This window comes from Furipterus horrens, unplaced genomic scaffold (assembly GCF_987537825.1).
Source record: "Furipterus horrens unplaced genomic scaffold, mFurHor1.1.pri manual_scaffold_2, whole genome shotgun sequence".
Classification (NCBI taxonomy): Eukaryota; Metazoa; Chordata; class Mammalia; order Chiroptera; family Furipteridae; genus Furipterus; species Furipterus horrens.
Genome location: NW_028327172.1, coordinates 122311270 through 122334814, shown reverse-complemented (window position 1 = coordinate 122334814; position 23545 = coordinate 122311270). Strand labels below are relative to the sequence as shown.

Sequence of the window (23545 nt, the reverse complement as noted above, 5' to 3'; positions counted from 1 at the left end):
TTACATAGTTTTTAACCCTCATCACTTTCACAAAGGACTTACTGATTTATTTGTAGGAAAAGGTGTATGATTTCTTCACTACGTCCTCTCATTCTTTGTATGACAAGGTTCCATTTCATTTATTTGCTATAAGATGTTCCCCTTGCATCCCAGTCACTTTCTGTTTAATTTTAATAAATTTCATGCTAGTCCTTTAGTACAGCTTCTATATTGGGTTATATTCATTGAACTCTTGGGTAAGTTGTAGTGTTTCTTAACCCAGCATCTTCTATTATTTGGTTTTCTCCTCTGTTTTGGTATAGTACATCCTAGAGAAACTTATTTATAAAAGATATGTAGATGGTAATTTTATTTGTTAGTTTTTGCATAGCTGTAAACTATGTTGCTGTTATGCTTGATAGTTTTGCTGGGTATAGACACCAAATCTTTCCTGATCTCACCATCTTCTAACTTTCATTGTTCCTCATGAGAAGTAGAGAATGCCAGTCTGATCTTAATTTTGTTGATGCCAGAAGTATTTGTTTGCTTTCAGAAATGATTACAGTTTTTAGTTATGCTCGATGCTTTGAAAATTTATTATGATATATATTGGTGTGGTTTATCCTCCTTGAAATTGCCTCATTCTAAGGGGCTAGAATAAATGTCTCAGTGTATTTTTAAAAATTTATCCTCCTTAAAATTATAAGAGTTTTTAATTTGTAAGTATATGTTTCCCTTCATGTATGAGGAATTTTCACCTATTCTATTTATTATAATTTATTCTCCTTTGTTCCTCTCTCTCTTTCTCTCTCCCCCTTTGAAATTCATTAAGGTGATTCTTGGATTCTTGGCTTCATTCTGTATGTCTGTTGTCTTCCCATATGTTTTTATCTATTTGCCTTTTTGCCCTATGTTCTAAGCAATTGTCTCAACTTCATTTTCCAATACAGTATGTCTTATCTAATATGGTAATCACATCAAGCACTCATTTTTAATTATTCCTTTCTCATATTCTCTTAATTTTCTTTAATTTTACTTTTTATTTTCACTTAATATATATCTTTCATCTGCAATTTATATATAGTTGAACTGATTTTAATTAACCAGTTTGATACATTTTTTATACATACAAACATCCATGTGACAAGCACCACCCCAATCAAAAAGTAGAATATTTGCACTACGTTTCCCTGTCTACTTCCGTCCTCCTGGCACAAGGCACTTACGTTTTTATATTTATCACTAGTTTAGAACTGAAGTTCTGGAATTACGTTTATTTATTTTACCTTTTTTAAATATATTTTATTGATTATGTTGTTACAGTAGTCCCAATTTTTGTTCCCTTTGCTCCCCTCTGCCCAGTACGCCCCCTTCCCTCCAGCAATCCCACTCCCCTTAGTTCATGTCCATGGGTCATGCATATAAGTTCTTTGGCTTCACCCTTTCCTACATTATTCTTAACATCCCCCTGTCTATTTTGTACCAAACAATTACGCTTCTTAATCCCTGCACCATTTCCCCATTTTTCCCCCTTCTCCTCAGTTAATAACCCTCCAAATGATCCCCATACCTATGATTCTGTTCCTATTCTGGTTTGCTTAGTTGGATTTTGTTTTTATTTTTAGATTCAGTTGTTGATAGTTTTGAGTTCTCATTTTAATGCTCATAATTTTCATAATTTTGATCTTCTATTTCTTAAGTAAGCCCCTTTGACATTTCATATAATAATGGCTCGGTGATGATGAACTCCTTTAGCTTTACCTTGTCTGGGAAGCACTTTATCTGCCCTTCCGTTCTAAATGATAGCTTTGCTGGATAGAGTAATCTTGGTTGTCAGTTCTTGCTTTTCATCACCTCGAATACTTCTTTCCAGTCCCTTCTTGCCTGCAAAATTTCTTTTGAGATATCAGCTGATAGTCTTATAGGCTCCCCTTTGTAAGAAACTCCCTGCTTTTCTCTTGCTGCTTTTAAGATTCTATCTTTATCTTGAAGCTTTGGCATTTTAATGATGGTGTGTCTTGATTTGGTCCTCCTTGCGTTTAGCTTGTTTGAGACTCTCTGTGCTTTCTGGATTTGTATGTGTATTTCCTCCGCCAAATTTGGGAAGTTTTCCTTCATTATTTACTCACATAAGTTTTCAATTTCTTGCTCTTCCTCTTCTCCATCTGGCACCCCTATGGTTTGGATGTTGGTATGTTTAAAGTTGTCCCAGACGTTCCTAAGCCTCTCCTCGTTTTTTTTCAATTCTTATTTCCTCCTCTTGTACTGGTTGACTTTATTTCTTCCTTTTGTTCCAAATCATTGATTTGAACCCCAGTTTCCTTCCCTTCACCATTGTTTTTGTATAGGTTTTCTTTCATTTCATTTAGCATAGCTTTCACTTCTTCCCTTATGCATTTGCCATACTTAAGTCAAGCCTGTGAGCAACTTTATCACCAGTGTTTTGAACTCTACATCTGTTAGGTTGGTTATCTCCTCATAGCTTAGTTCTCCCTCTGGAACCTTGATCCATTCCGTCTTTTGGGCCATACCTCTCTGTCTCCTCATCTTGACAGACTCCTATGTTTGTTTACCCCTGTGTCTTATGTAGAACCTTAGGTATTTGTCAGTATGGGCAACCCGTTTTACCATGTTGTGGTACTGTATGTGGGGCAGGGGTCTGAGAAGGAACAATGCCACTTGCTCAGCACTTGCCCCTTTTCCAGCCATTTCTCCCACTTCCGTATGGGACTGGCGCCTCTCCAGCTGTTTGCCTTGGCTGTTGTTCCCAGAATGGGTGAGTCTGTGGACATTTTAGGACAGTTGGGACCCTTTAAACAAGCAGCCTCTGCTGAGAGACCAGCAGTTTCTTCCTCCACTCCAACCCCCACTGATTTGCACAGTCAGAAGCAATGAGGCTTTATTCTCCCCAGCACTGGGATCGTGAGCTCTGCAGTCTGGTCTGGTGCTGGGAACACTCCCCAGGTACCCCTCCCTACTTTTTAAAACCTGTGACTGCGCTTTCTGCCAGCCTGCTGCTGCTGCCACCTACATCGCATCCTCTGCCCCAGCTCCACCCCTCCTACCTGTCCGAATGAGTATTTCTTTATATCTTCATTTGTTGGACTTCCATGCAGCTTAATTTTCTGGAACATCTGTTTGTCTCCAGTTTTGAGGTAGTTGGATCTACATTTAAATGGAGTCATAGGATATGAACCCTCTGTGTCTACTTTCATCAACATAATGTTTTTGAAATACATCCATATTTTGGCGTGTTTGTTCCTTTTTTATTGATGAATAGAATTCCCTTGGATGAATATGGTGCAATTTGTTTATCCATTCACTTATGTGACATGTGCATTTCTCCCAATTTGGGGCTGTTAAGAGTACAACAACTATGAACATTCTCATACAAGTGTTTTTATGGGCAAAATTTTTACTTTTTTTCTTGGTAGGAGTAAGATTTCTGAGTCATAAACTCAGGATATTATTAACTTTAGAACAGTTTTCCAAACTTTTCCGAAGTTATTATGTCATTTTACACTTTCACCAGCAACAGCACTATATCAGCTCCAGCTCCACATTTTCCTCAACACTTGTATTTCTAGTCATTTAAAGTTTAGCCATTCTAGTAGGTGTGCAATGGTATATTGTGGTTTTAGTTTCCATTTCCCTGATTACTGCTATTAAAAACTCTTTCCTGTGCTTATTGTCTATATGTATGCTCTCCTTTGTGAAAGTATATGTTTCAGACTTTTGCCCATTTACTTATTGACTTATTTTTAAGTTGTATGCATTCTTTATATATTCTTGATACACGTTCATTATCATATATATGCACAAACATATGAATATATTAGATAAAAATATCATATATATAATATTTTCCTTTGGGTTCAATTTTCATTTTAGCAAGGGTGCCTTTTGATGTGTAGATGTTTTTAATTTTGATCAAATCCATTTTATCAAGTTCACTTTTTATGATTAGTGCTTTTTTATCATGCCTTAGAATTCTTTGCATAGTCTAAAATTGCAAAGATATTCTGTTAGGTTTTCTTGTAGAAGACTTATCGTTTTAGCTTTTATATTTTGGTCTATAATCCATCTCAAATCTAGGAGTTGAGGTTAATTTTCCCCATATGTATATCTTGTTTTTCCAGCACTATTTATTAAAAAGACTGCTCCTAATTGAATTTTTGGCCTTTGTTAAACAGCAGTTCATCGTATTTAAACACTTTTCATTTTAAAACAAAATATTTTCTTAAATATTTAGAAATATGTGGTATATAGCTCACATACAGATATAGGTGGAGATATGTAATATAGAAATTGTGGAGCATAATAACAATTTAAATATCCACTAACCCATCAGTTAAGAATTGGTATATTACTGAAGATTTTTGAAGATTATGGCTTCTTTTTTAATCTCACCCCTGCTTTTTATGCAATGATAACCCTATCCACAAGTGGGTTTTTAAAAACTCTTTTACTTTTTGAGTATATTCTTACCTTATAGGTAGCTATTCCTGAGTTACTTATTAGTTAGCTTTTCTTGTTTTGAATTTTATGATTATATTGCCAGAAATTTTTTGTGACTTTTTTCCCTACTTTACATTATATTTCTAAGATTCATCTATGCCATTGAAAACTGTTTTTACAGGTTGCTTATTTTCCATCCTCTATACTTTTCCATCATATGAATGTACCACAATTTATTTAACCATTCTACTGTCTTTGGATATTTAAGTTGTTTCTAGCTTTGGGATAAAAAAACAGTACTCTCCTGATCATTTTTGTATGTGTAGGAGTTTCTGGAGGAATGGAATAGGAAAATAGTGTCAAACTGTTGTCCCTAGTGATTCTGCCAATTTCCATTCTGTTTCTCCATATCCTCCTAATATTCTGTATTTTCAGACTTTTTAATGGTTACTATCTAGTGGATATAAATACTCATGTGGTTTTAATGAGCATTTCTTAAATATTAATGAGGTTATTTATATTCTCATATATATTGGTAATTCCTTTTTACTCTTTTGTGAAATATGTTTTTCTGTATCTCCTGTTTTATATAATGGATGTAGTATCTTCTCTGGATTTTTTTCGTAAGCTATTTTGGTTGCCTCCAGGGAAGTTTTTTTTTTCTTGGTTTATTTTATTCTTTGCCTCAACTACCTGATGATTCCTGGACAGTTCCTTATTTAAGAGTTATGGAAGGCTGTCTAGGGGCTTTGCCTGCATTGTCAGACTTGTTGACTAGCATACTCTGTTTCAGGATGGCTGAGTAGACAGCCAGATCATAACTAAGATTTCTACAAATCCAGAATTAAGAGGACTTTGCTTTTGTCATCAGGACCCATAGCAGCTATATATTGTAGTTTTCACACAGCTATTTATTGTAATTTTCACATTAAATTTGTTTAATTTCTTTAAGGAAGAACCTTACTTTTTTTTTTTTTTGCTTGGAGGATAAATAATTCCCTAGTTGGGAGATGGTGGCAGAGCTGACTTCTTCACATCATCTTTTCTCATTTCAAAACCTTTTCTGACTGCTGTTCACCATTGTTTCTGCATTCTCTGAATCTGAAGCCTCTGAATCTCAAGAGGCTGGGCAGACTTCTCGACTATATTATAGGTTGTAGTTTCCATCTTTCTGTTTCTTGTAACAGTACTCTTCCCTATGCTAAATGCTTCACAGTAGTTATTGAAATGTTTGACCAGCTCGTGGCCCTTTTCTGTTCTCTTCCTTGTTATGAGTTAACACATTTTAAAACGTTTTAATTCTTTTGATGAAGTTTCTGGACAGACTTGAAAAGGGGCCCATTGCCTTAATTCAGAACCCTAGATTTTTATTGTGAACACTGAGAAAGGAGGATTGCAGGACTGGACCATTGGAATCACTTTTTAGTAATACACCTGGGCAAGAGAGGTTTTCTCGTTCGGGACCTTTTCTGCTATGGTTGTCTTAATGTGAGTCAGATTGATTCTGGAGTCAGTTTCTTAATCTCCAGGCTGATCTATTATACAGCTCTGGAGCACCATTTCTTTTGGAGTCCGTGCAAAGGGACCCCCAGAATCTACACATGGAACATCTGTCTCTAACCATGAGACAATAATATTTATCAAGATTCTTGAGGGAATTAAAGCATATGTAAAACACCTAGCACAAGAACAAAAATTGACTAGTCATTTAAGTAACATTATAGTACCTCCTGTTATTTAGTTGAATTTTTACTGCTGTTAATAGAGTTCCTGATTATTTAAAGTGTCTGGTAGATATCTCTGTTTTCTCGCTTTTCCTCATCTGTAATAAAGGAAAAGTTCTTCATAGTCTGGGTTCTTCAAGCTTTAGGTAAAGAGAAAAGCTTTATTGAAATAAACATGCAATAATGAATTTCCTTTAAACTCTTAAAACTGTCAAGCATCATTAAAGAGGAAATATCATGTTTTCCTTTATATGCCATTGAAAATCTTTGATTTTGATTTAGAGCTGCAATTTACATTTATGATAGGGTGGTTTTTCCTTTTTGATAGGGTGGTTTTTCCTTTTTGATATTATCTTGGAATTTTTAAATTTGATGTATTTTACTTTGAAGTGTTCAGATTGGAGTTTCTTTATATATTGGCATTTCCTCCAAGTTATATATTTATTGTTAATCATATTTAAGGTGAAAAACACTGGTTTAATGTTTGGTTGATCTGCCAAAAAAATTCTCTCCTTTTTCAGATTATTTTGAAAGATCTAAGACTCCAAGATGTTTCCCCTAAAGGACGCCGAAATGGGTGCCTTTACTTTCTTTGCCTCTGCTCTACCACATGATGTTTGTGGAAGCAATGGACTTCCTCTCACACCAAATTCCATCAAAATTTTAGGGCGCTTTCAAATCCTTAAGACTATCACCCATCCCAGACTGTGCCAGTATGTGGATATTTCTCGGGGAAAGCATGGTGAGTTGTTACTATTTTCTACTCTGTTACCTTGGTTAGGTTATAAATATGCAGTGAATATATGAAGAAATCAATATGTGTGTCCATTACCCTTCCTAAACTCCAGTCAAAACTCCAATCATTTGAGTTTTTCTGACTACATTTGAATGATTTATGTTCCTCAGATCCGAGAATCAGGATTTAAAATTTTATCTTTCAGGGAAACCAGTTATCCTTAAGCATATTTCTTCACCTCTATAAGGAGGAAATGAAAGTTATAATGTCAGAAACTTTAGAGTTGTCTATTGGACTGTATTTTATGATTGAAAGTAGTTATTTGGACTAAGTCTCTTCAAATGAGAAAGGAGTCACTAATTTTTTGGTGCGGCGGGGAGCTGCAGTAGTCTTTTCATACGGAATTCCATTTAGAGAACTGAAGTGGAAAAGTTCAACCCTATTGGTTAAAAAGTCAGTGTTCTACCAAGATGTTTACTGCCTTTTTAGTAGTATACCTGTAATCAGGTTCTTCCATATCCCATATCTTAGTCCGTTCAGACTACTATAACAGAACACCATAAACTGAGTAATTTATGAACAATAAATATATCTTTCTTACAGTTCTGGAGGCTGGGAAGTCTGAGATGAAGGCACCAGCAGATCCCATGTCTAATGAGGCCCACTTCTTCTCACTATAACTTCACATGTGGGAGGAGCAAGGGAGTTCTCCCAGGCCTCTTTAATAAAAGCGCTAATCCAATTCATAAAGGCTCTGCACTCATGACCTAACCACCTCCCTAAGGCTCCATCCCCAGATACCATCCTTTGAGGGGTTAGGTATCAATTTATGGATTTGGTGGGGGACACAAATGTTCAATCTATAGAACACCTAAAGATGTTTATGGTGGCAATATTTGAATTATTTTAAAATTATTTTGGGAAGCTTAATTGCACGCTCAAGTGCCATTTAAAAAATTATTTTAGATGCATCTCAGTCAAATATATTTAATTTCTAACAAAATAATTTGTAAACTTAATCTTATAATACTTGCTGATAATGAATGTTTTTTCCTATAAAATGGCATTTCCATGTGGTTCAACCTAATATTAAAGGCAAACTATATTTTCTCTATATTGTTTTGCTGAAAATTAGGTTAAATGAGAGTTTCATGTAGTCTGGGCTGTGTCTTAAAAATATTTGTTCTGAAAGTTTTATAGACCTTGAGTAGAAAATGTTTTTCGTAATACATTATTAATTGCTGATAGTTATTGAGTGTGTATTATGTATTAGGCAGTATTCTAAATGATTTATATATTTTAATTTAATTCTCATAACGATGGTGTAGGAGCTATTATTATTCTCACTTTACAGATTAGAAATTTGAGGTACAGAACACTTAATTAAAAAACTCTTGGCAAGTTTGTTGTTAAAAAAAGATAAAATTTTTTGCTAAAGTTTTTATTGATAAATGGCTTTGATGACACTAACTAAATGTTTAAAAATAATAGAAATCATTTGGGGCTTTTTACATCATGGAAATTTGATGTTGTCAATCCCTGAATGCCTCCACCACCTTTCCCCATCCCATATCCAGCTACAGATTCTAAAGAACTTTCAACTGTCAGGTTGGCGCAGTAGAACCACGCTAGACAAAGGTGGCAATATAGGATATACTCATTATCATCTGTAATTGGTAACCATAATTAATCTTGCATGCTATACTACATCTGCAAATTTGAAGTATGCCTGTCTTCACCTCTCTTCCCAACCTCTTGTCGCTTTGCTCAGTTCTTAAGTCTTCTTCATTCTTGTCTCCTCAAGTGCCCTTTATTTCTTTCCACTGTGTCTGGGAGTCTGTTTAGAGCTTCACTTCATATAACTGGGGTCTTATCCTCTATCCAGCTTCCCCTAGGCTTCCTTTTCTTGGGATAATTACTCAATAGTTCTAGATATTTCTTCTTTTGCTCCTTCTACCTAAATGAGCCCCTGTAAACACTGAACCAGGAAAAATCTTACGACACAATCTCTCTGGAGAACACTATTTCTTGCTTTGCACAGAGGAACCTTCTTTTAGTTATCAGTGTCAGGTAGGACATGATGCCCTAGACAGTGTCCCACTCTGTTAGTGCTGGAGCCAGCTCAGTCCCTTTAGGCCTGTCCACCACGTAGCTCGTCACTCTGCTTCCCCTGCTTTCTCTGCTCTTAGGTCTTGGCAGCCCTCTCTTCTAGGGTAACACAAGTCAGTATAAAATTCATACAGTTTAAGTTTGACGGGCTGGAATGAAAATATCAGTGATTGCCAGAAGATCGGGATATTTGGTTATCTTGTTTATATTGGCATTGCTCATTGTCTTGAAAAGTTGTGTGCATAAGGAGTAAATAACTGAATTAGAATATGTGTTTATGTAAGGGTCTGTTTGTTCTAAAGCGTCCCAGTCATTTTAGTTGCATTTAATTTGAAAATTTTGAAGTTTCTACTCAACAGTCTTCTTACCGTATTTCTCAATGATGTAACAACACATGATTTTGGTTTGAATTCCACCCCAATGTCTTCTCAAAGAATTCTGATTTGGGGTTCTTTTTCCCATTTATTCTGTTCTTGCTCTGCAGACACCTTTTATCTTGTCATTGTTACCCCCACCCCCACCTTCCCCTTTGTGTTTGGAGTTACATGTGACACATGGTCTGTTTTAGTAACATTATGTTTTCACATGTTGGGTTAACTCAGAGATCAGGCTTTCACTGTTTTATATGGATCGTTCAAAACTGATTCAAGGTGATGTTAGTTTCTTGCTAACTCAGTGGGATGTGAAGTATTTAGTCTCAAGAATAGTAAACATTTTATTAGAATTTGAGATTTCAGTTTATAAAAGTGAAGTTGAGGAAAATATCATTAACAGAAAAAAGGCAAATATAGCATGAAAACATTTGTTAAAAATTTTAATCTTTTTTCTTTGAGGTTGAAATCTCAGCTGTGTTTAGAAGCAGAGTGAAGGTGGTAAATTGTCATCCATCCCATTTTATTTGATATTTATTACCCAGGAATCTTTTGGTCATTGCTAGTGAAATCAAAAGCAAAATTATTTTAACTAATAGATTTGAAATTCAGGTAGAGAATGACAGAATTGTTAAGGACCTATAAGATAATTTATTCTATATCTCTTAACTGCATATAATTTCAACCTAGGTGTCTCTATCATTTCAGAGTTCCTTCAGAGAAATAGAACCAGAAGAGATATATATATACATATATATATGAAAATATTAATTGCTAGGAATTGGCTTATGAGATTCTAGAGGCTGGGAAGGCGAGTCTGAAATCCCTAAGCATGGCATCCAGAGGACACTGCGCACTTGGGCAAAGAGCTGAGCTGCAGTCCATGGGTGAAATTTTTTCTTCAGTGAAGCTTCTATTTTGCTCCTGATGCCTCTACAAATGGATGAATCAGGATTACCCAGATTATCTGGGATATTCTTCCTTACTGAAAGTAAACTTACTATAGATTTTAATCACTTATAAAATACCTTTACATAACACCTGAATTTGAGTAACTGGAGGCGAAAGCTTAGCCATCTTGACTTACAATACTGTTTCTTAAGTACAGAATTTTCTGTCAGTTTTACTGTATAATTATTTAAATATTATATTTAAAAGCTGATGAGCTAGTTTCAGTTTTACAGTGAATAATGAATGAATGATGCAGTAACTATATTCTAATAACCTTTCAGATTACCTTAAAACATTCACAAATTACCTTTTTGTTTAAAAAATATTTAATCTTCCATTTAGTCCTCTTATTCAATGCCGTTATTATCTTTCTTCTTAATGTCGTACTCTCTTCAGTTTCTTTTTTTAAAATATACTTTTTAATACTTTGATGTCTTATCATTGATTTAAAACATAAAATTCAGGCTTTTTGTACAATATAGTGATTCTTGGCATTCATCAGATATTGTTAGAAGAAAGATTATTTCAGAGTTCTTATATGTTCTACTCTTTAAAGTTCATCGTAGTGTCACATTTGTTTTTTATAAATAAAGCCACTATATCTCTGGCTTATATTTGGCACATTATGATTCCTAAATATTTTTGTCATATTTTATTCTGTGAAACTATATTGTTTTTATAACAAACAGAAGTTATTTTCAAACACTGATCCAGAGTTTCAGGATGAAAACTCTCTAATGACTTCTTTTTAAAAAAATTGGTTTGTATTGGAAACATTTGTTTGGTATATACTTCATTACCTCTGGGAGAAACTTTGATATTCTATGAAGCATCATGGCTCACTGCATAAAATAATGATTCAAAATTCCCTAGGATCATAAAGCTTTGGCATATTCCGGTTTATGGTATGTATTTTGAAGGAGTTTCCAGAAGAAGTCTGACAAATTTTTATTCTAAATTATTGTAAACCTGACAAATTTCAGGCTAATGCCAAACACTTTGGAAACCTCTCATAGATATGAAGACTTAGAATATAAAAATTAAAATAATTAATGGAGTATACACATTTTAATAATTTCTGATGTTTTTGTTTTATATTAAAATCAGTGCTATTGAGGTATTATTTCCTAGTTTACAACATAAATATATATCTTTTCTACACAGAATAGTTCTGTTTAGATAATGGCTGTCATCATAAGAGACTCTTACTCATTTCTAATGACCACATCATGCCTTTGCTCAAGTTAAGTCGTTTAACAAATATTTTTTATTAGATGCTTATATTTTTGAGGTGCCATTCTAGACACTGGTGGTGCATTTTGAACAAGACCAAGATTGTTCCTGCCACCATTATCTAGTGGAGAATAAGGACATGAAATAAAAAAAAAAATACAGATCTTTTGAATTTAAATAAGTGCTACAAAAGAAGAGTACTGTACACTGCAGAGTAGATTATATTGTAGGAGGAGCAAATTGATTTGGAGGAATCAGAAAAGTGTTCCTTCAGGAAGTCACATTTAACTGGGGAATGAATAACAATAATAATAATAGCTAACACTCAGATAGTGATTGGTATGTGCCAGGCACTATTTTAGAATCTTATTATAAATTAACTCATTTTAACTTCAGAATAACTGTGTGGGGTTGGTGCTATTGTTTTCCTCATGTTATAGAGGAGGAAACTGCTGCATAGAGAGGTTAGGAAACTTCCCCAAGGCCACAGGGCTAATGGGTATTAAAATTAAATTTTCACCCAGATAGAATAGTCTGTGCTCCTAATTGGTATGTTTCATGATAGGAAAAGGGAATGGGGAAGATCATTTTAAGCAATGGCAATCCCCGTGCTAGTACCTTAAGGCAGGAAGCAGGGGAAGAAGGAGGGTGTGCATGAAAGTTGGTGAGTAAGAGATAAAATAACAAATAATAAAGCTAGAGAGGAAGTGACATATTCAGATTTATTATTTTATCACTTCAACTAAATATTAAATATATATTAGAAGGGAATAAGAATGTGAGAAAATCAATTAAGAATCAATTACTAATCAATTATTAGTAATCTAATAAGAGATGATGCTGGCTTGGACCCAAATTGTGGCCAATAGAGCAAACTGTATAGATTCTGCAAACAGCTGGAGAATGGAAATACCAGAACGTTTTGAATTTGAGAAAGGGAGATTTCTCCTAAGTTTCTAGCTGGAGTAGCTGCCAGAATAGTGGTACCATTTACTGAAATAGTACTAAAGGAAACAGGCTTAAAGAGCAAACTATGTGTTCATTTCGAGTTCTGATGAGTTTGAGGTGACTTTTATATTAAAGTGAGAAATTGTCTATACAAGCCTGGAGTTCAAAAGAGAGTTCTGAGATTGAGATAAAACTTGAGAGTTTTTCAGCTTTGGTAATAAATGAGAAAACACAATATGAAGACCCAGAATCTAAGGTTGGGGACCCAGAAACATTTAAATTTGGGTAGAAGAGATGCCAGTCTACAGATTAGACTGGAGAGCGAGCCAGATAGCTGTGCAGAAAACGTACAAAATGTGGTTAGATGGAAAGCAAAGGAACGCAGCTTCCCATCTTGGTTTCCTGATAGTATTATTCCCCTTTTCCTTCTGAACTTCATAGCTGTACTAAATTGCTTGGAGTTCAACTTTCTGTGCTTTTTTTTTTTAAATTGAATTGAAGGATTAGACCTTATTTCATGATTTTCTTTCCTATTCTTTTTTTCCTCATTTAGTGTTCTTTCAAACTTAATTCTCTTTAAGTTCCTGTTTAGATCACTTGGGGTCTTTCATCTGAAAGAGCATTTTTAATTTTAGTGTTTAAGAGGATTCTATATAATGCCGCCACCTCCTACAGTTTCAGCTTCCAAAATGTGACCCATACAATATCCTGCCCTCACACTTCACGTGACTGCCTGCACGTGTACCATTGTCCTTCATCTCTCCCCCTCCATGTAAGACCATGCCTTGAACTAGTTGTCACTGAGTAACTGCTTTTACTCCATCGCCTCCTCTGAAATTCTCCTTTCCCATCTTCTGCTATCTCATTTTTCTACCTTTGCTACACTTTATTCACCACACCTCTATGCAGTTTTCACGATTTCCAATCTCATTGCACCTTCACTTGATCTTCTCTGCCATCTATATTATGTGTTAACCTTTCTTATCTAACCTACAACCCACTTTGCATGGATGTTCACATTAACCCAATTTATTTTAAACCCTTGATTTCTTTTGAAATAACTTTATCAAATCCCCAACCAGTTGTAAGCCCAGTTGTACTTTTCTCTTGCTCCTCTTACATAGTTGGATAGGATGTTGTTACAGAAACAGGAGTCCAAAAACAAACCCCAGAGTTTGCGGCTGGGAGACAGGGAGCAGAAAGCAGCTTTCAGGATGCCCTTGCATGCCTGGAGCTAGTGGCTGGATACATTGTTGCAAAGATCTGCTTTACTTCTAAGACTCAGGAAGATTGGGAGGGATCTTGGACTGTGGGCTGGTAAGAAGAAGCAGACAGAGCCTATGTAGGGTTCTGTGAATGGTCCGAACTGTTTGCAACACCCACTGCATGAGAGGACGCAGGGGGAGAGAGGAGGCAGGGAGGAAGAGAAGCAGCTGCGGACATTTTGGGCTGGCTCTGGCTCTAGGAGGCTCTCTCTCTCAGGCTCTCTCTGGCCCTCACGCCCTCACTCTCTGGCTTTTGTGGGCTCCCTCCATCTGGCTTGGAGAAGGGATCTCCAGGCTGCTGTAAGAAGGGGCTCTTGCCAGGCTGCTTTGAGAAGGAGAGGAGATCCATGCGGTTTGCAGGAAGAAGGCAGTTTACAAGGAGGCTGAGAATCCAGGCGGTCCTGCATTGAGAGCTGGAGGGCACCACAGCACAGAAAGGACTTCCCCAATCAGAATTGAGTGATTGGCAGCTGCAGGTAAAGCTGAACTGTGCCTAGGAAGTAGGGAAAAGGTGTTTCTGACTTTCCTAAGACTGGCCAGGTCTGGGAGGGGGAGGCAGGACTATGTGTAAATAAACAATTCTTTTTCTTTTCACCAAACTCTGGTATTCAGAGTTATAATTCTGGCGGCGGGCAATCGGGCCCCTAACTAAACAGCCCGTGGGTTCTGTTACAATGTCAGACAATGGTTAGTTACTAGGGTTACTAATGAAGGAAAAAATATATATACACTGACCTTTAGAACTGTGCTGTTTATAGTTTTGTTGGAAAATAAAATTACATCATAATATTGATTGTGCCCACCAACATAGAAGGCCCCATGATGTTACAAACAATCCCAAGTCAATTTTCTGTTATTTCTCCATAGTCATGATTCAGAACATTTCTGTTTTTCTTGAGTTCCTGAACTCAGTTTCACAGATCTTGTGTTGGACCCAGGCTGTGAAGATAATGTCCCTAGCTCCCAATTTTTCCTTTCCTTCAAAATTTCTTTACATCTTCATCCAAGCATTTCCTTCTCTTAGCCTGTGTCAGAGGAAGGATCACCTTTTTTCAAAGATAAGCCTTTCTATTATTTCTGATGTACATGGGAGAAACGCTAGAGAAAAACACAAGATGAAAAGAAATTGTTATTTAATGTATTGTTATATTACATATTGATCATGTATTTCTATGTATTTGCTAATTATGTAGTTAATACAGAGTTTGAAAAGCTCTTTTAAAATATCATTTGTACTATATGTTAATATCTCCAGTGGGGTATATTATTTTATTATTAAAACGTTGTATTAATAAAATATAAAGTGGACTTGTTTTGTTTTATTCAGAGAGACTGGTGGTGGTGGCTGAACACTGTGAACGGAGTCTAGAAGACTTACTTCGAGAAAGGAAACCTGTGAGGTACTGTGTAATATCAGGAAAATGAAATGAAAAAAAAGAAGTTGGCAAACAAAAAGGCATTTTAACTAGAAACTACAGGGTTTTAGTTTCTTCTGTTTCTTATTTAATGATAAAATCCAGGTGCAAATTTTCATTTTGGATAATTTAATTCACAGACCTCATGGAAATTTATTGTTGATATTAACCAGTGTTCAGCTTTTGTGAAGTAGGCATTCTCCAAAGTCCTTGATAAAAAATTCCTATGGTGTATGTATGTGACAATTTGAAATATTTTTTGTACTAAGCAGTTACCTAGCTGAGATTAAGAGTATTTTCCTGAAAGGGGTATTTGGTAACTTATATAGAATATGATGTTCCTAGGGACACAGCGATCTGTGTTAATTAAAGACCATTTTGAAGAGTATAGAAAAATAATATTAGGGCTTGGGTCGAAATAAATGATACAATATAAATTCAGTTATTTCAATGACTCAGTAAATTTATTTTCTATTTCAGACATTCTTGCCAAGAAAAGCATGTGGTCTGAATTTTATTATAAATATTCTATTAAATGAAATTTTTAACAGGTTTTTTGAAAATATCTTAAAATTATCAAAAATATTTCTTTAATGAATAAAGAAAGTTGTACCAAACCAATAAAAAGAGCTTTCCAGGAGTCTTTATAGGATTATAATTTTTCTAGTTTAAGGAAATATTCTTGTTTGTTAGTACTTTTTAATCATTGCTGTATTCTAGATGAAAATAAATCTCTTTCAGTGGAGAAAAATGTGCATTTTCCTAAATGGTAGTAATTTAATAGAAGCAAAACAAATAAATTGAATAAAAACACTTTTGTTGCTACTTTAAATGATTTGGTTTTAAGCAGTCTCTGGAGTGAAAGATGCAGATAACAAGTATATCATTGCCTTACTTGCTTCTTTAAAAAAGTCTAATCTGACCAAAGGTGTTAAAAGTAACTTTTCTACATATTAGAAATACCTTAAGCACACCCAGTAAATATGTTTTTATAATTATAATTTTTGCATGTCACCAATCTTAGTTTTTAATTTTTAAGAACATGATACTCTTTGCTCACCAGTTTAAATTTATGCTTTATAGATCACTGATGCTGTGAAAGCTATTTAACATTAAAGTTGAGAACTAATTGTAGCTACATCTTTATTGGAAAATACACTTTGTTTAAATTCAACCTGTGTTAAATTAGAATAAATATTTATAATTTAGTATATACGATGAAGAAGCCTCTACCTAGGCAGCCTTGGACAATTCTTTTTTTAAAAAAAGATTTTATTCATTATTTTTTAGAGAGAGGGGAAGGAAGGGAGAAAGGCAAGGAGACATCGATTGGTTGCCTTTCACAAGCTCCCGACTGGGGACCTGGCCCAAGACCCATGCATGGGCCCTGACTAGGACACAAACCGGCAACCTTTTGGTTCACAGGTCGGCCTTCAATGCACTGAGCCACACCAGCCAGGGCAGTTTCTATTTCTTCTTCTTTTTTTAAAATATGCTTTATTGATTATGCTGTTACAGTTGTCCCAATTTCTTTTCCCTTTGTTCCTCTCCACCCAGTGACCTCCGCCAGTTGCCCCCCCTTAGTCCATGTCCATTGGTTGTGTATATAGTTCTTCTCAACATCTTCCTGTCTACTCCACTCCCTCCTACTATGCTTCTTAATTCCTGTACCATCTCCCTACCTTTCCCTCCTTCCCCCTCCCAGCTGACCTCCCCCCAATATGTTCCCCATACCTATAATACTTTTGCGACTCTCATCGCCTACTTAGTTTGCCTTTGTTTCGGTTCCCTGGCTTCTGTTGTTGGTTGTTGTGATACAGTTTTCATTTTAGTGTTCATAGTTTTGATCCTCTTTCTCCTAAACAAGTCCCTTTAACATTTCGTATAACAGTATTTTGTATCTGTTGAGCTCCTTCAGTTTTACTTTGTCCTGGAAGCACTTTCTCTGCCCTTCTATTCTGAATGACAGCTTCGCTGGATAGAGTAATCGTGGTTGTAGGTTTTTGCTTTTCATTACCTTGAATATTTCTTGCCAGTCCCTTCTTGCCTGCAGAGTTTCTTTTGAGAAATCAGCTGACAGTCTTATTGGACCCCTTTGTACATAATTCTCTTCTTCTCTCTTGCTGCTTTTAAGATTCACTCTATCCTTAATTTTTGACGTTTTGATTATAATGTGTCTTGGTGTAGTTCTCCCTGGGTCCATTTTCTTTGGAACTCTCTGTGCTTCCTGGACCTGTAAGTCTGTTTTCTTCCCCAGATTAGGGAGTTCTGCTTTATTATTTTTTCACATAATTTTTCAATTTCTAGTTCATATTCTTCACCTTCTGGCAACCCTATGATTCGGATGTTGGCCTGCTTGTAGCTGTCCCATAGGTTTCTGAGCCTCTCCTCATTTTCCTCACTTCTCGTTTCCTCTTTCTGCACTGGTTGACTGTTTGTTCCTTCTCTGTGTTCTGACTTGTTGATTTGATCCCTGGTTTTCTTTCCCTCATCACAGTTTCGTATATTTTTTTGTTCATTTCAGCAGGACTAAACTTCATTCCTTCCCTGTCTTGTTTAAGATCTGCTGTTATGTCTGTAAGCATTTTTATAACCAAAGCTCTGAACTGTGCCTCAGAAAGATTTCCTATCTCCTGCTTCGTTAGATTAGATATTTGCTGTCTGGTCAGCTGCGTCACCAGGGTCTCTATCATGATCTGTGCCATCCTGACAATTTTGTGTTTACGTTTGCTTCCTGGGCGGGGCTGTCACACCTTCTATGCAATAGGGGGCGGTGCCCTGTGCACTTGTCATAACCGGATGACCCTTCTCACCATGCTGTGGTGTTTTTTAGGGGGGTGGGGGTCCAAGATGGATTCCTGCCGTTCACTCTCCACTGAGAGACCGGGAGCCTCCTCCATCCCCACACCCTCTGGGCCTCACAGTCCGAGGCAATGGGACAGTCCGAGGCAATGGGGGTCTACCTTCACCGGTGTTGGAATCGCAAGCTGATGGGTCTAGTCTGCAGCCAGGGGTGCTCCCCAGGCGCTCTCGCCTTCCCTTAAATATGGGTGTCTGTGCTTACAGCCATCCTGCCGCCGTCGCTGCTGCTGCTACCGCCAGCACAGCTTGACTTATCCACCCCGGCTTTGCCCCTCCTACCCGTTTAGACAAGTACCACTTCTTTATAACTTCATATGTTGGACTTCCATTTATTTTCTGGAACTTCTGGTTTTGCGGTAATTGTATTTTTTCTTAGTTGTGGAGGGAGATGGAGCGTGTCAATCTAGGCCTCCATCTTGGCCAGAAGTTTCCTATATGTGGACAATTCTCTTAATCATTTTTCTTTTCTGTAAAACAAGTTTTACTTGCTATAGGGATCATTCTAAAGGATGTTATTCTCAACTTTATATTTTATTAAATATGCATTACATTTGATAATATAATATTGACCAAATGCCTGTGGGTGTTCCTGGACCCTCAGTCCCCCAATCACATATAAAGAAATTGTCCCAGAGACCAATGACCTGAGGAATGGAGAGCACCCCTCAGAAGAGAATGCTGCTGATCTCTTTCTCTTTAGAGCTTTTATTGTTAGCTATGGGCAGAAATGCTTGGCTTGGGAAAGCAGCCCTCCACCCAGCCATAAAGAGGATTATCAAAGAGGAACATAGATCAATACATTGTAACAATCAGTTAAAACTTTCTGGTGTCAGAGCCCATTGCAAAAAATTAGATTGTACTCCTTGAGTTAAGCCTTCTGTTGATAGTTAAAACATCCTGCTGATACAGATCTAAAGCTGGATAAAGCAGGACAGGCCTCAAAAGATACCTGACCAGTGGTGTGGTGTTTGGAGCATGACACCAGCTGCTTCCCATTCTCAGTCAAGTCTTACAGTCCCATTTTCAGCACCCGGCTTGCACAACAGTTACAGTTTCCTATACCACACAAAATGGTCTCCTACAAATGCCTTTACAAGTATATATTTTTATGTTTTCTTTCACTAGACGGTAGATTTCCTGATAGAAAAGTCTGAGACAAATCTAAGTGTAAAATTACAGTGCTATGATTTAAAAGACTAAAATTGTTATAGAAATATCTATTTTGTGATCCAGCAATCCTACTCATCGGTAGAGAATTTGCTCAAATTTTGTACCATAGGTATCTCATTTGCCTCACTCTAGTCCCTGCCCTGCCTTGGTATTTAACCAAGAGAAAGGAAAAATACATGTCCACCAAAATATTTGCACAAGAATAGTGCCAGAAACATTATTCATAGTAGGCCCTGAACTGGGAAGAGCTCAAATGTCCTTCAGTGGGAGAATGAGTAAACAAATCAGGTTATGTAAATAGCCAAGTCTGATACACACGACAATACAATGAACCTTGAAACTATTATGCTAAGCAGAAGAACCAGACACAAGAGATTGTTTTCTTCTATTTATGTGATGTTCTAGAAAGATTAGAACTCATCCAAGGTGGTAGATATAAAAATAGTGCTTGACTCTGGTTGTGAGGAGGGATAATAGAAAAACTGATTGACAATAACCTTGAGGGACCCATATGGGATAACGGAAATCTTTTACTTCCTGATCAAGACATTGCATGGTACATGTTCTTTCAAAACTTGTCAAACTCACTGAAATATACACTTAAGATATGTGCATTTCACCTATGTAAATTATACCTTCTTTTTTCTTTTCTTAAAAAAAAACCTGTTCTTTTTTGACTTCAGTTGTGAATTCTTCATATAGCAACAATATTACGTTGTTAATGAAGATGCTTGATCCAGTGGCATACTTCTTTGTATTTCTTTGGTTCTATAAGAACAAATAGTATGAAAAAGTAATTGCATCTTAACAAATTACTGCAACACTTAGTGGCTTAAAATAACAATAAACATTTATCATTTCATACAATTTCTCTGGGTTAGGAATTCGGAAATGGCTTAACTAGGTTATTCTAGCAGTCAACATATTAGTTGGAACTGTAGCCATCTAGAGGGAAGATCTGTTTCTAAGACAACTCACTCATTTGATGCCAGTTGTTGACAGGAGGCTTTTTAGTCCCTCCCTGCCTTGATGGCCTTTCCAAAGCCTCATGGCTAGCCTCATAACAAAGTGGATAAGAAATACTTTCTTAAAATTATTCTGTATTCATTTAGGGCATTTGGGGCAGAAGAAAGGAAGTAGTTTAGTCTATGAAAGTGTAACAGAACCCCTGGGATGCTCCGATTGAAACAGAATCCACGGGCTGTTTAGTTAGGGGTCCAATTGCCCGCCGCCAGAATCATAACTCTGAATACCAGAGTTTGGTGAAAAGGAAAAGAATTATTTATTTACACAAAGTCCTGCCTCCCCCTCCCAGACCTGGCCGGTCTTAGGGAAGTCAGAAACACTGTTTCCCTACTTCCTAGGCACAGTTCAGCTTTACCAGTAGCTGCCAATCACTCAGTTCTGATTGGGGAGGTCCTTTCTGTGCTGTGGTGCCCTCCAGCTCTCAATGCAGGATCGCCTGGATTCTCAGCCTCCTTGTAAACTGCCTTCTTCCTGCAAACCGCATGGATCTCCTCTCCTTCTCAAAGCAGCCTGGCAAGAGCCTCTTCTTACAGCAGCCTGGAGATCCCTTCTCCAAGCCAGATGGAGGGAGCCCACAAAAGCCAGAGAGTGAGGGCGTGAGGGCCAGAGAGAGCCTGAGAGAGAGAGCCTCCTAGAGCCAGAGCCAGCCCAAAATATCTCTGCAGCTGCTTTTCTCTTCCTCCCTGCCTCCTCTCTCTCCCTGCGTCCTCTCATGCAGTGGGTGTTGCAAACAGTTCTGACCATTCACAGAACCCTACCTAGGCTCTGTCTGCTTCTTCCATACCAGCCCAGAGTCCAAGATCCCTCCCATCTTCCTGAGCCTTGAAAGTAAAGCGGATCTTTGCAACAATGTATCCAGCCACTAACTCCAGGCATGCAAGGGCATCCTGAAAGCTGCTTCCTGCTCCCTATCTCCCTGCCGCAAACTCTGGGGGTTTTTTTTGGACTCCCCTGTTTCTGTAACAAAAGGAGAGAGATAGTAGAGCATTAAGGGAATATCCAGAAGTACTAGAGATGGAATAGGGTCCTCACAGACATAGCTGTGCTGCTATCAAAATTGTCCTATATTGGAATTGGTGTTACCTATGGTCTTCTTTTCTTAGGCATTCTAAAGGACTCTGTAAGCTACAACTAGAGTAGTTTTCAGGTCGTCAGAATGGTAAACTGTAGAATGTTCCTTCTGATCTCCACATTTTCCTTTCTGTGCATATATGTTCTTCCTTTACTTACTAAGAGAACTGAGGCAGAAAAGAGAAGCTGGTTACTCAGAAGACAGATTTCCATTTTCATCATTTTACCTCAACTCTATCATTGTATTTTTATTTTTAAGTTCAATTGTACTATATAAAGGTACAGCTCATACAGCTATGCCATAAGAGTAAATCCATTAGCTTATGAAATGTTTTATTTTTCTGTGCTAATCATCCTTCATCCTTGTTTTAGAGATGATAAATCTCATAACAGTGAACAGCAATACAGTAGTTTCAATAGAGTAGAAGTATAGAGAAGCAACCTGTCTTCACTGTGTTTGTATATGTTTTCATGAGAATAAAATGTTTTAGGTAGAAACATTCTTTGAGCAAGTAGATGAACATGAACAGGATTAAATGTGAATTTCATATTGTCTTTTATGCCATTTACATTTTTCAATACTTTTTCATTCATTTAAAAGAACATGCAGTAACTTTTATGGGTCTTTTTGCCATCGTCGGCAGCCGTCCGTCTCGAGAGACGATGGTGTAGCTTCTTAAGAGTCTATCTGCACCGCCGAGAATGACTGTGCAGTCCGACTCGGGAGTGACACGGTATCTGTCTCCTCCCGTGTTGAATCGACATCTTGCGATGACGCTGGAGTGTCATCTCCAGTGAAGCTGAAGCTACAGAGCCTGGGCAGGGTGATATGGAGGGTCTGCTGTTGCCCATGCAGCAGACCCCCCCCTCTCTTCGCAGCTGAAGGGTCCAAGGGAAAGACGGAGTCAATACAGCTTGGCTTCAGGTGCACCGCAGGAGTTGCCGGTGTTGACTACAACGTCAAACCGCCTTAGGGACTCCGGCTCCGGATTTTCTGTCGGGGTTTACTCCCTTAGCCTTTCCCTGAAGAGGTATGCCACAAGGCAGCGGAGGTTTTTTGGAGTCAGAGTTTTCCTTCTCTGATGTGCCCTGACTGGAAGATCGAACCAGCGACACTTAGCTCGCAGGCCGACGCTCAATCCACTGAGCCAAACCAGCCAGGGGTCTCTTTTTGCCATACATATGTGCATATATATAATATATATTATATCTATATATAGTATACTTTCAAGTAATATATATATATATATATTTTTTTTTTTTTTTTGTAAATAAAGTACTCTTTTTCCATCGTTCTGGTCATAGACTAAGATTCAATATTTTTCATGTTCATTTTGGAATGCAACATTCAGCACTTACTGTCTTTGAATGGAAATGTATCTGTCAGGGTCAGTTCCAAGTTGTTATCTGATCCATCCACTGAATTAGCTTTGTGGAAAACTATTTGACTTCCCACATATTTGGATTACATTAGTCTCCAATAATAATTCAGGTTTTGTGTGCAGAGTTGATATGCCACAATTTTAATTAATTCTATAACCTGTTTTTAGAAAGTGAAAAGATGTTCTTATGGCTTTAAAAATCAGTTCTTTCCCCTACTGCCAAAAGTAAGCACTCTGAACCTTTTTTTTTTTTTTAAAGGCTGATGTAAAGTAAACAGGAAATAGATTTAGATGGGGTTGCAATTTGAGACCCATGATTTTTATTTGTCCATCTGTCTAAAACTGTTGCAAAACTGTAAGTGGCTAATTGTCTGGTAGTTATTCACAATTGATTGTCTAAACTCAAACATCATTCAAGGTATATATCTCACGGATTTATATTTTGAAGATTAAATATTTTGTAAAATTGGATGGGTGGGGAGTAGAAGAACCAAACCTAGAAACTGAGAGAAGAGTCTGTGTTAATTTACTTAGTTTTTTCATAATGAATTTAATACCATTGAATTAAGCATTAATGTTCTGACACATTATATAATTTTTATTACAAATATATTATAACTTAAGGCTATCTTGAGGTTTCAGATCCTACTAGAAAATTAAGCATTCTCCAGTTTTGTAATTTTAATGGCTTTAAAACCCTTTTAAGAATGTATTATCCAAACAAAATAATTACCATATTTTTCACACTATGAGACTCACCTGACCATAAGACACACCTAGGTTGAGAGGAGAAAAACAAGAAAAATAATATTCTGAACCAAATTTTTATTAAAATATTTAATAAA

At 36.8% G+C, this 23545-nt stretch overlaps 1 protein-coding gene across 2 annotated transcripts in view; it reads left to right on the top strand.

Annotated features, from left to right (window-relative positions):
- The first annotated feature begins 6686 nt into the window (after positions 1–6686).
- The window catches only part of TBCK (TBC1 domain containing kinase), a 174089-nt gene continuing 157230 nt past the window's right edge, over positions 6687–23545 (top strand). For both annotated transcript variants that reach the window (XM_090266382.1, XM_090266383.1), the window contains exons 1-2: positions 6687–6903; positions 15102–15174. In XM_090266382.1, coding sequence (XP_090122508.1) covers positions 6711–6903; positions 15102–15174 — 266 coding nt within the window. In that variant the 5' untranslated portion in view covers positions 6687–6710. The remainder of the gene's footprint in view (positions 6904–15101; positions 15175–23545) is intronic.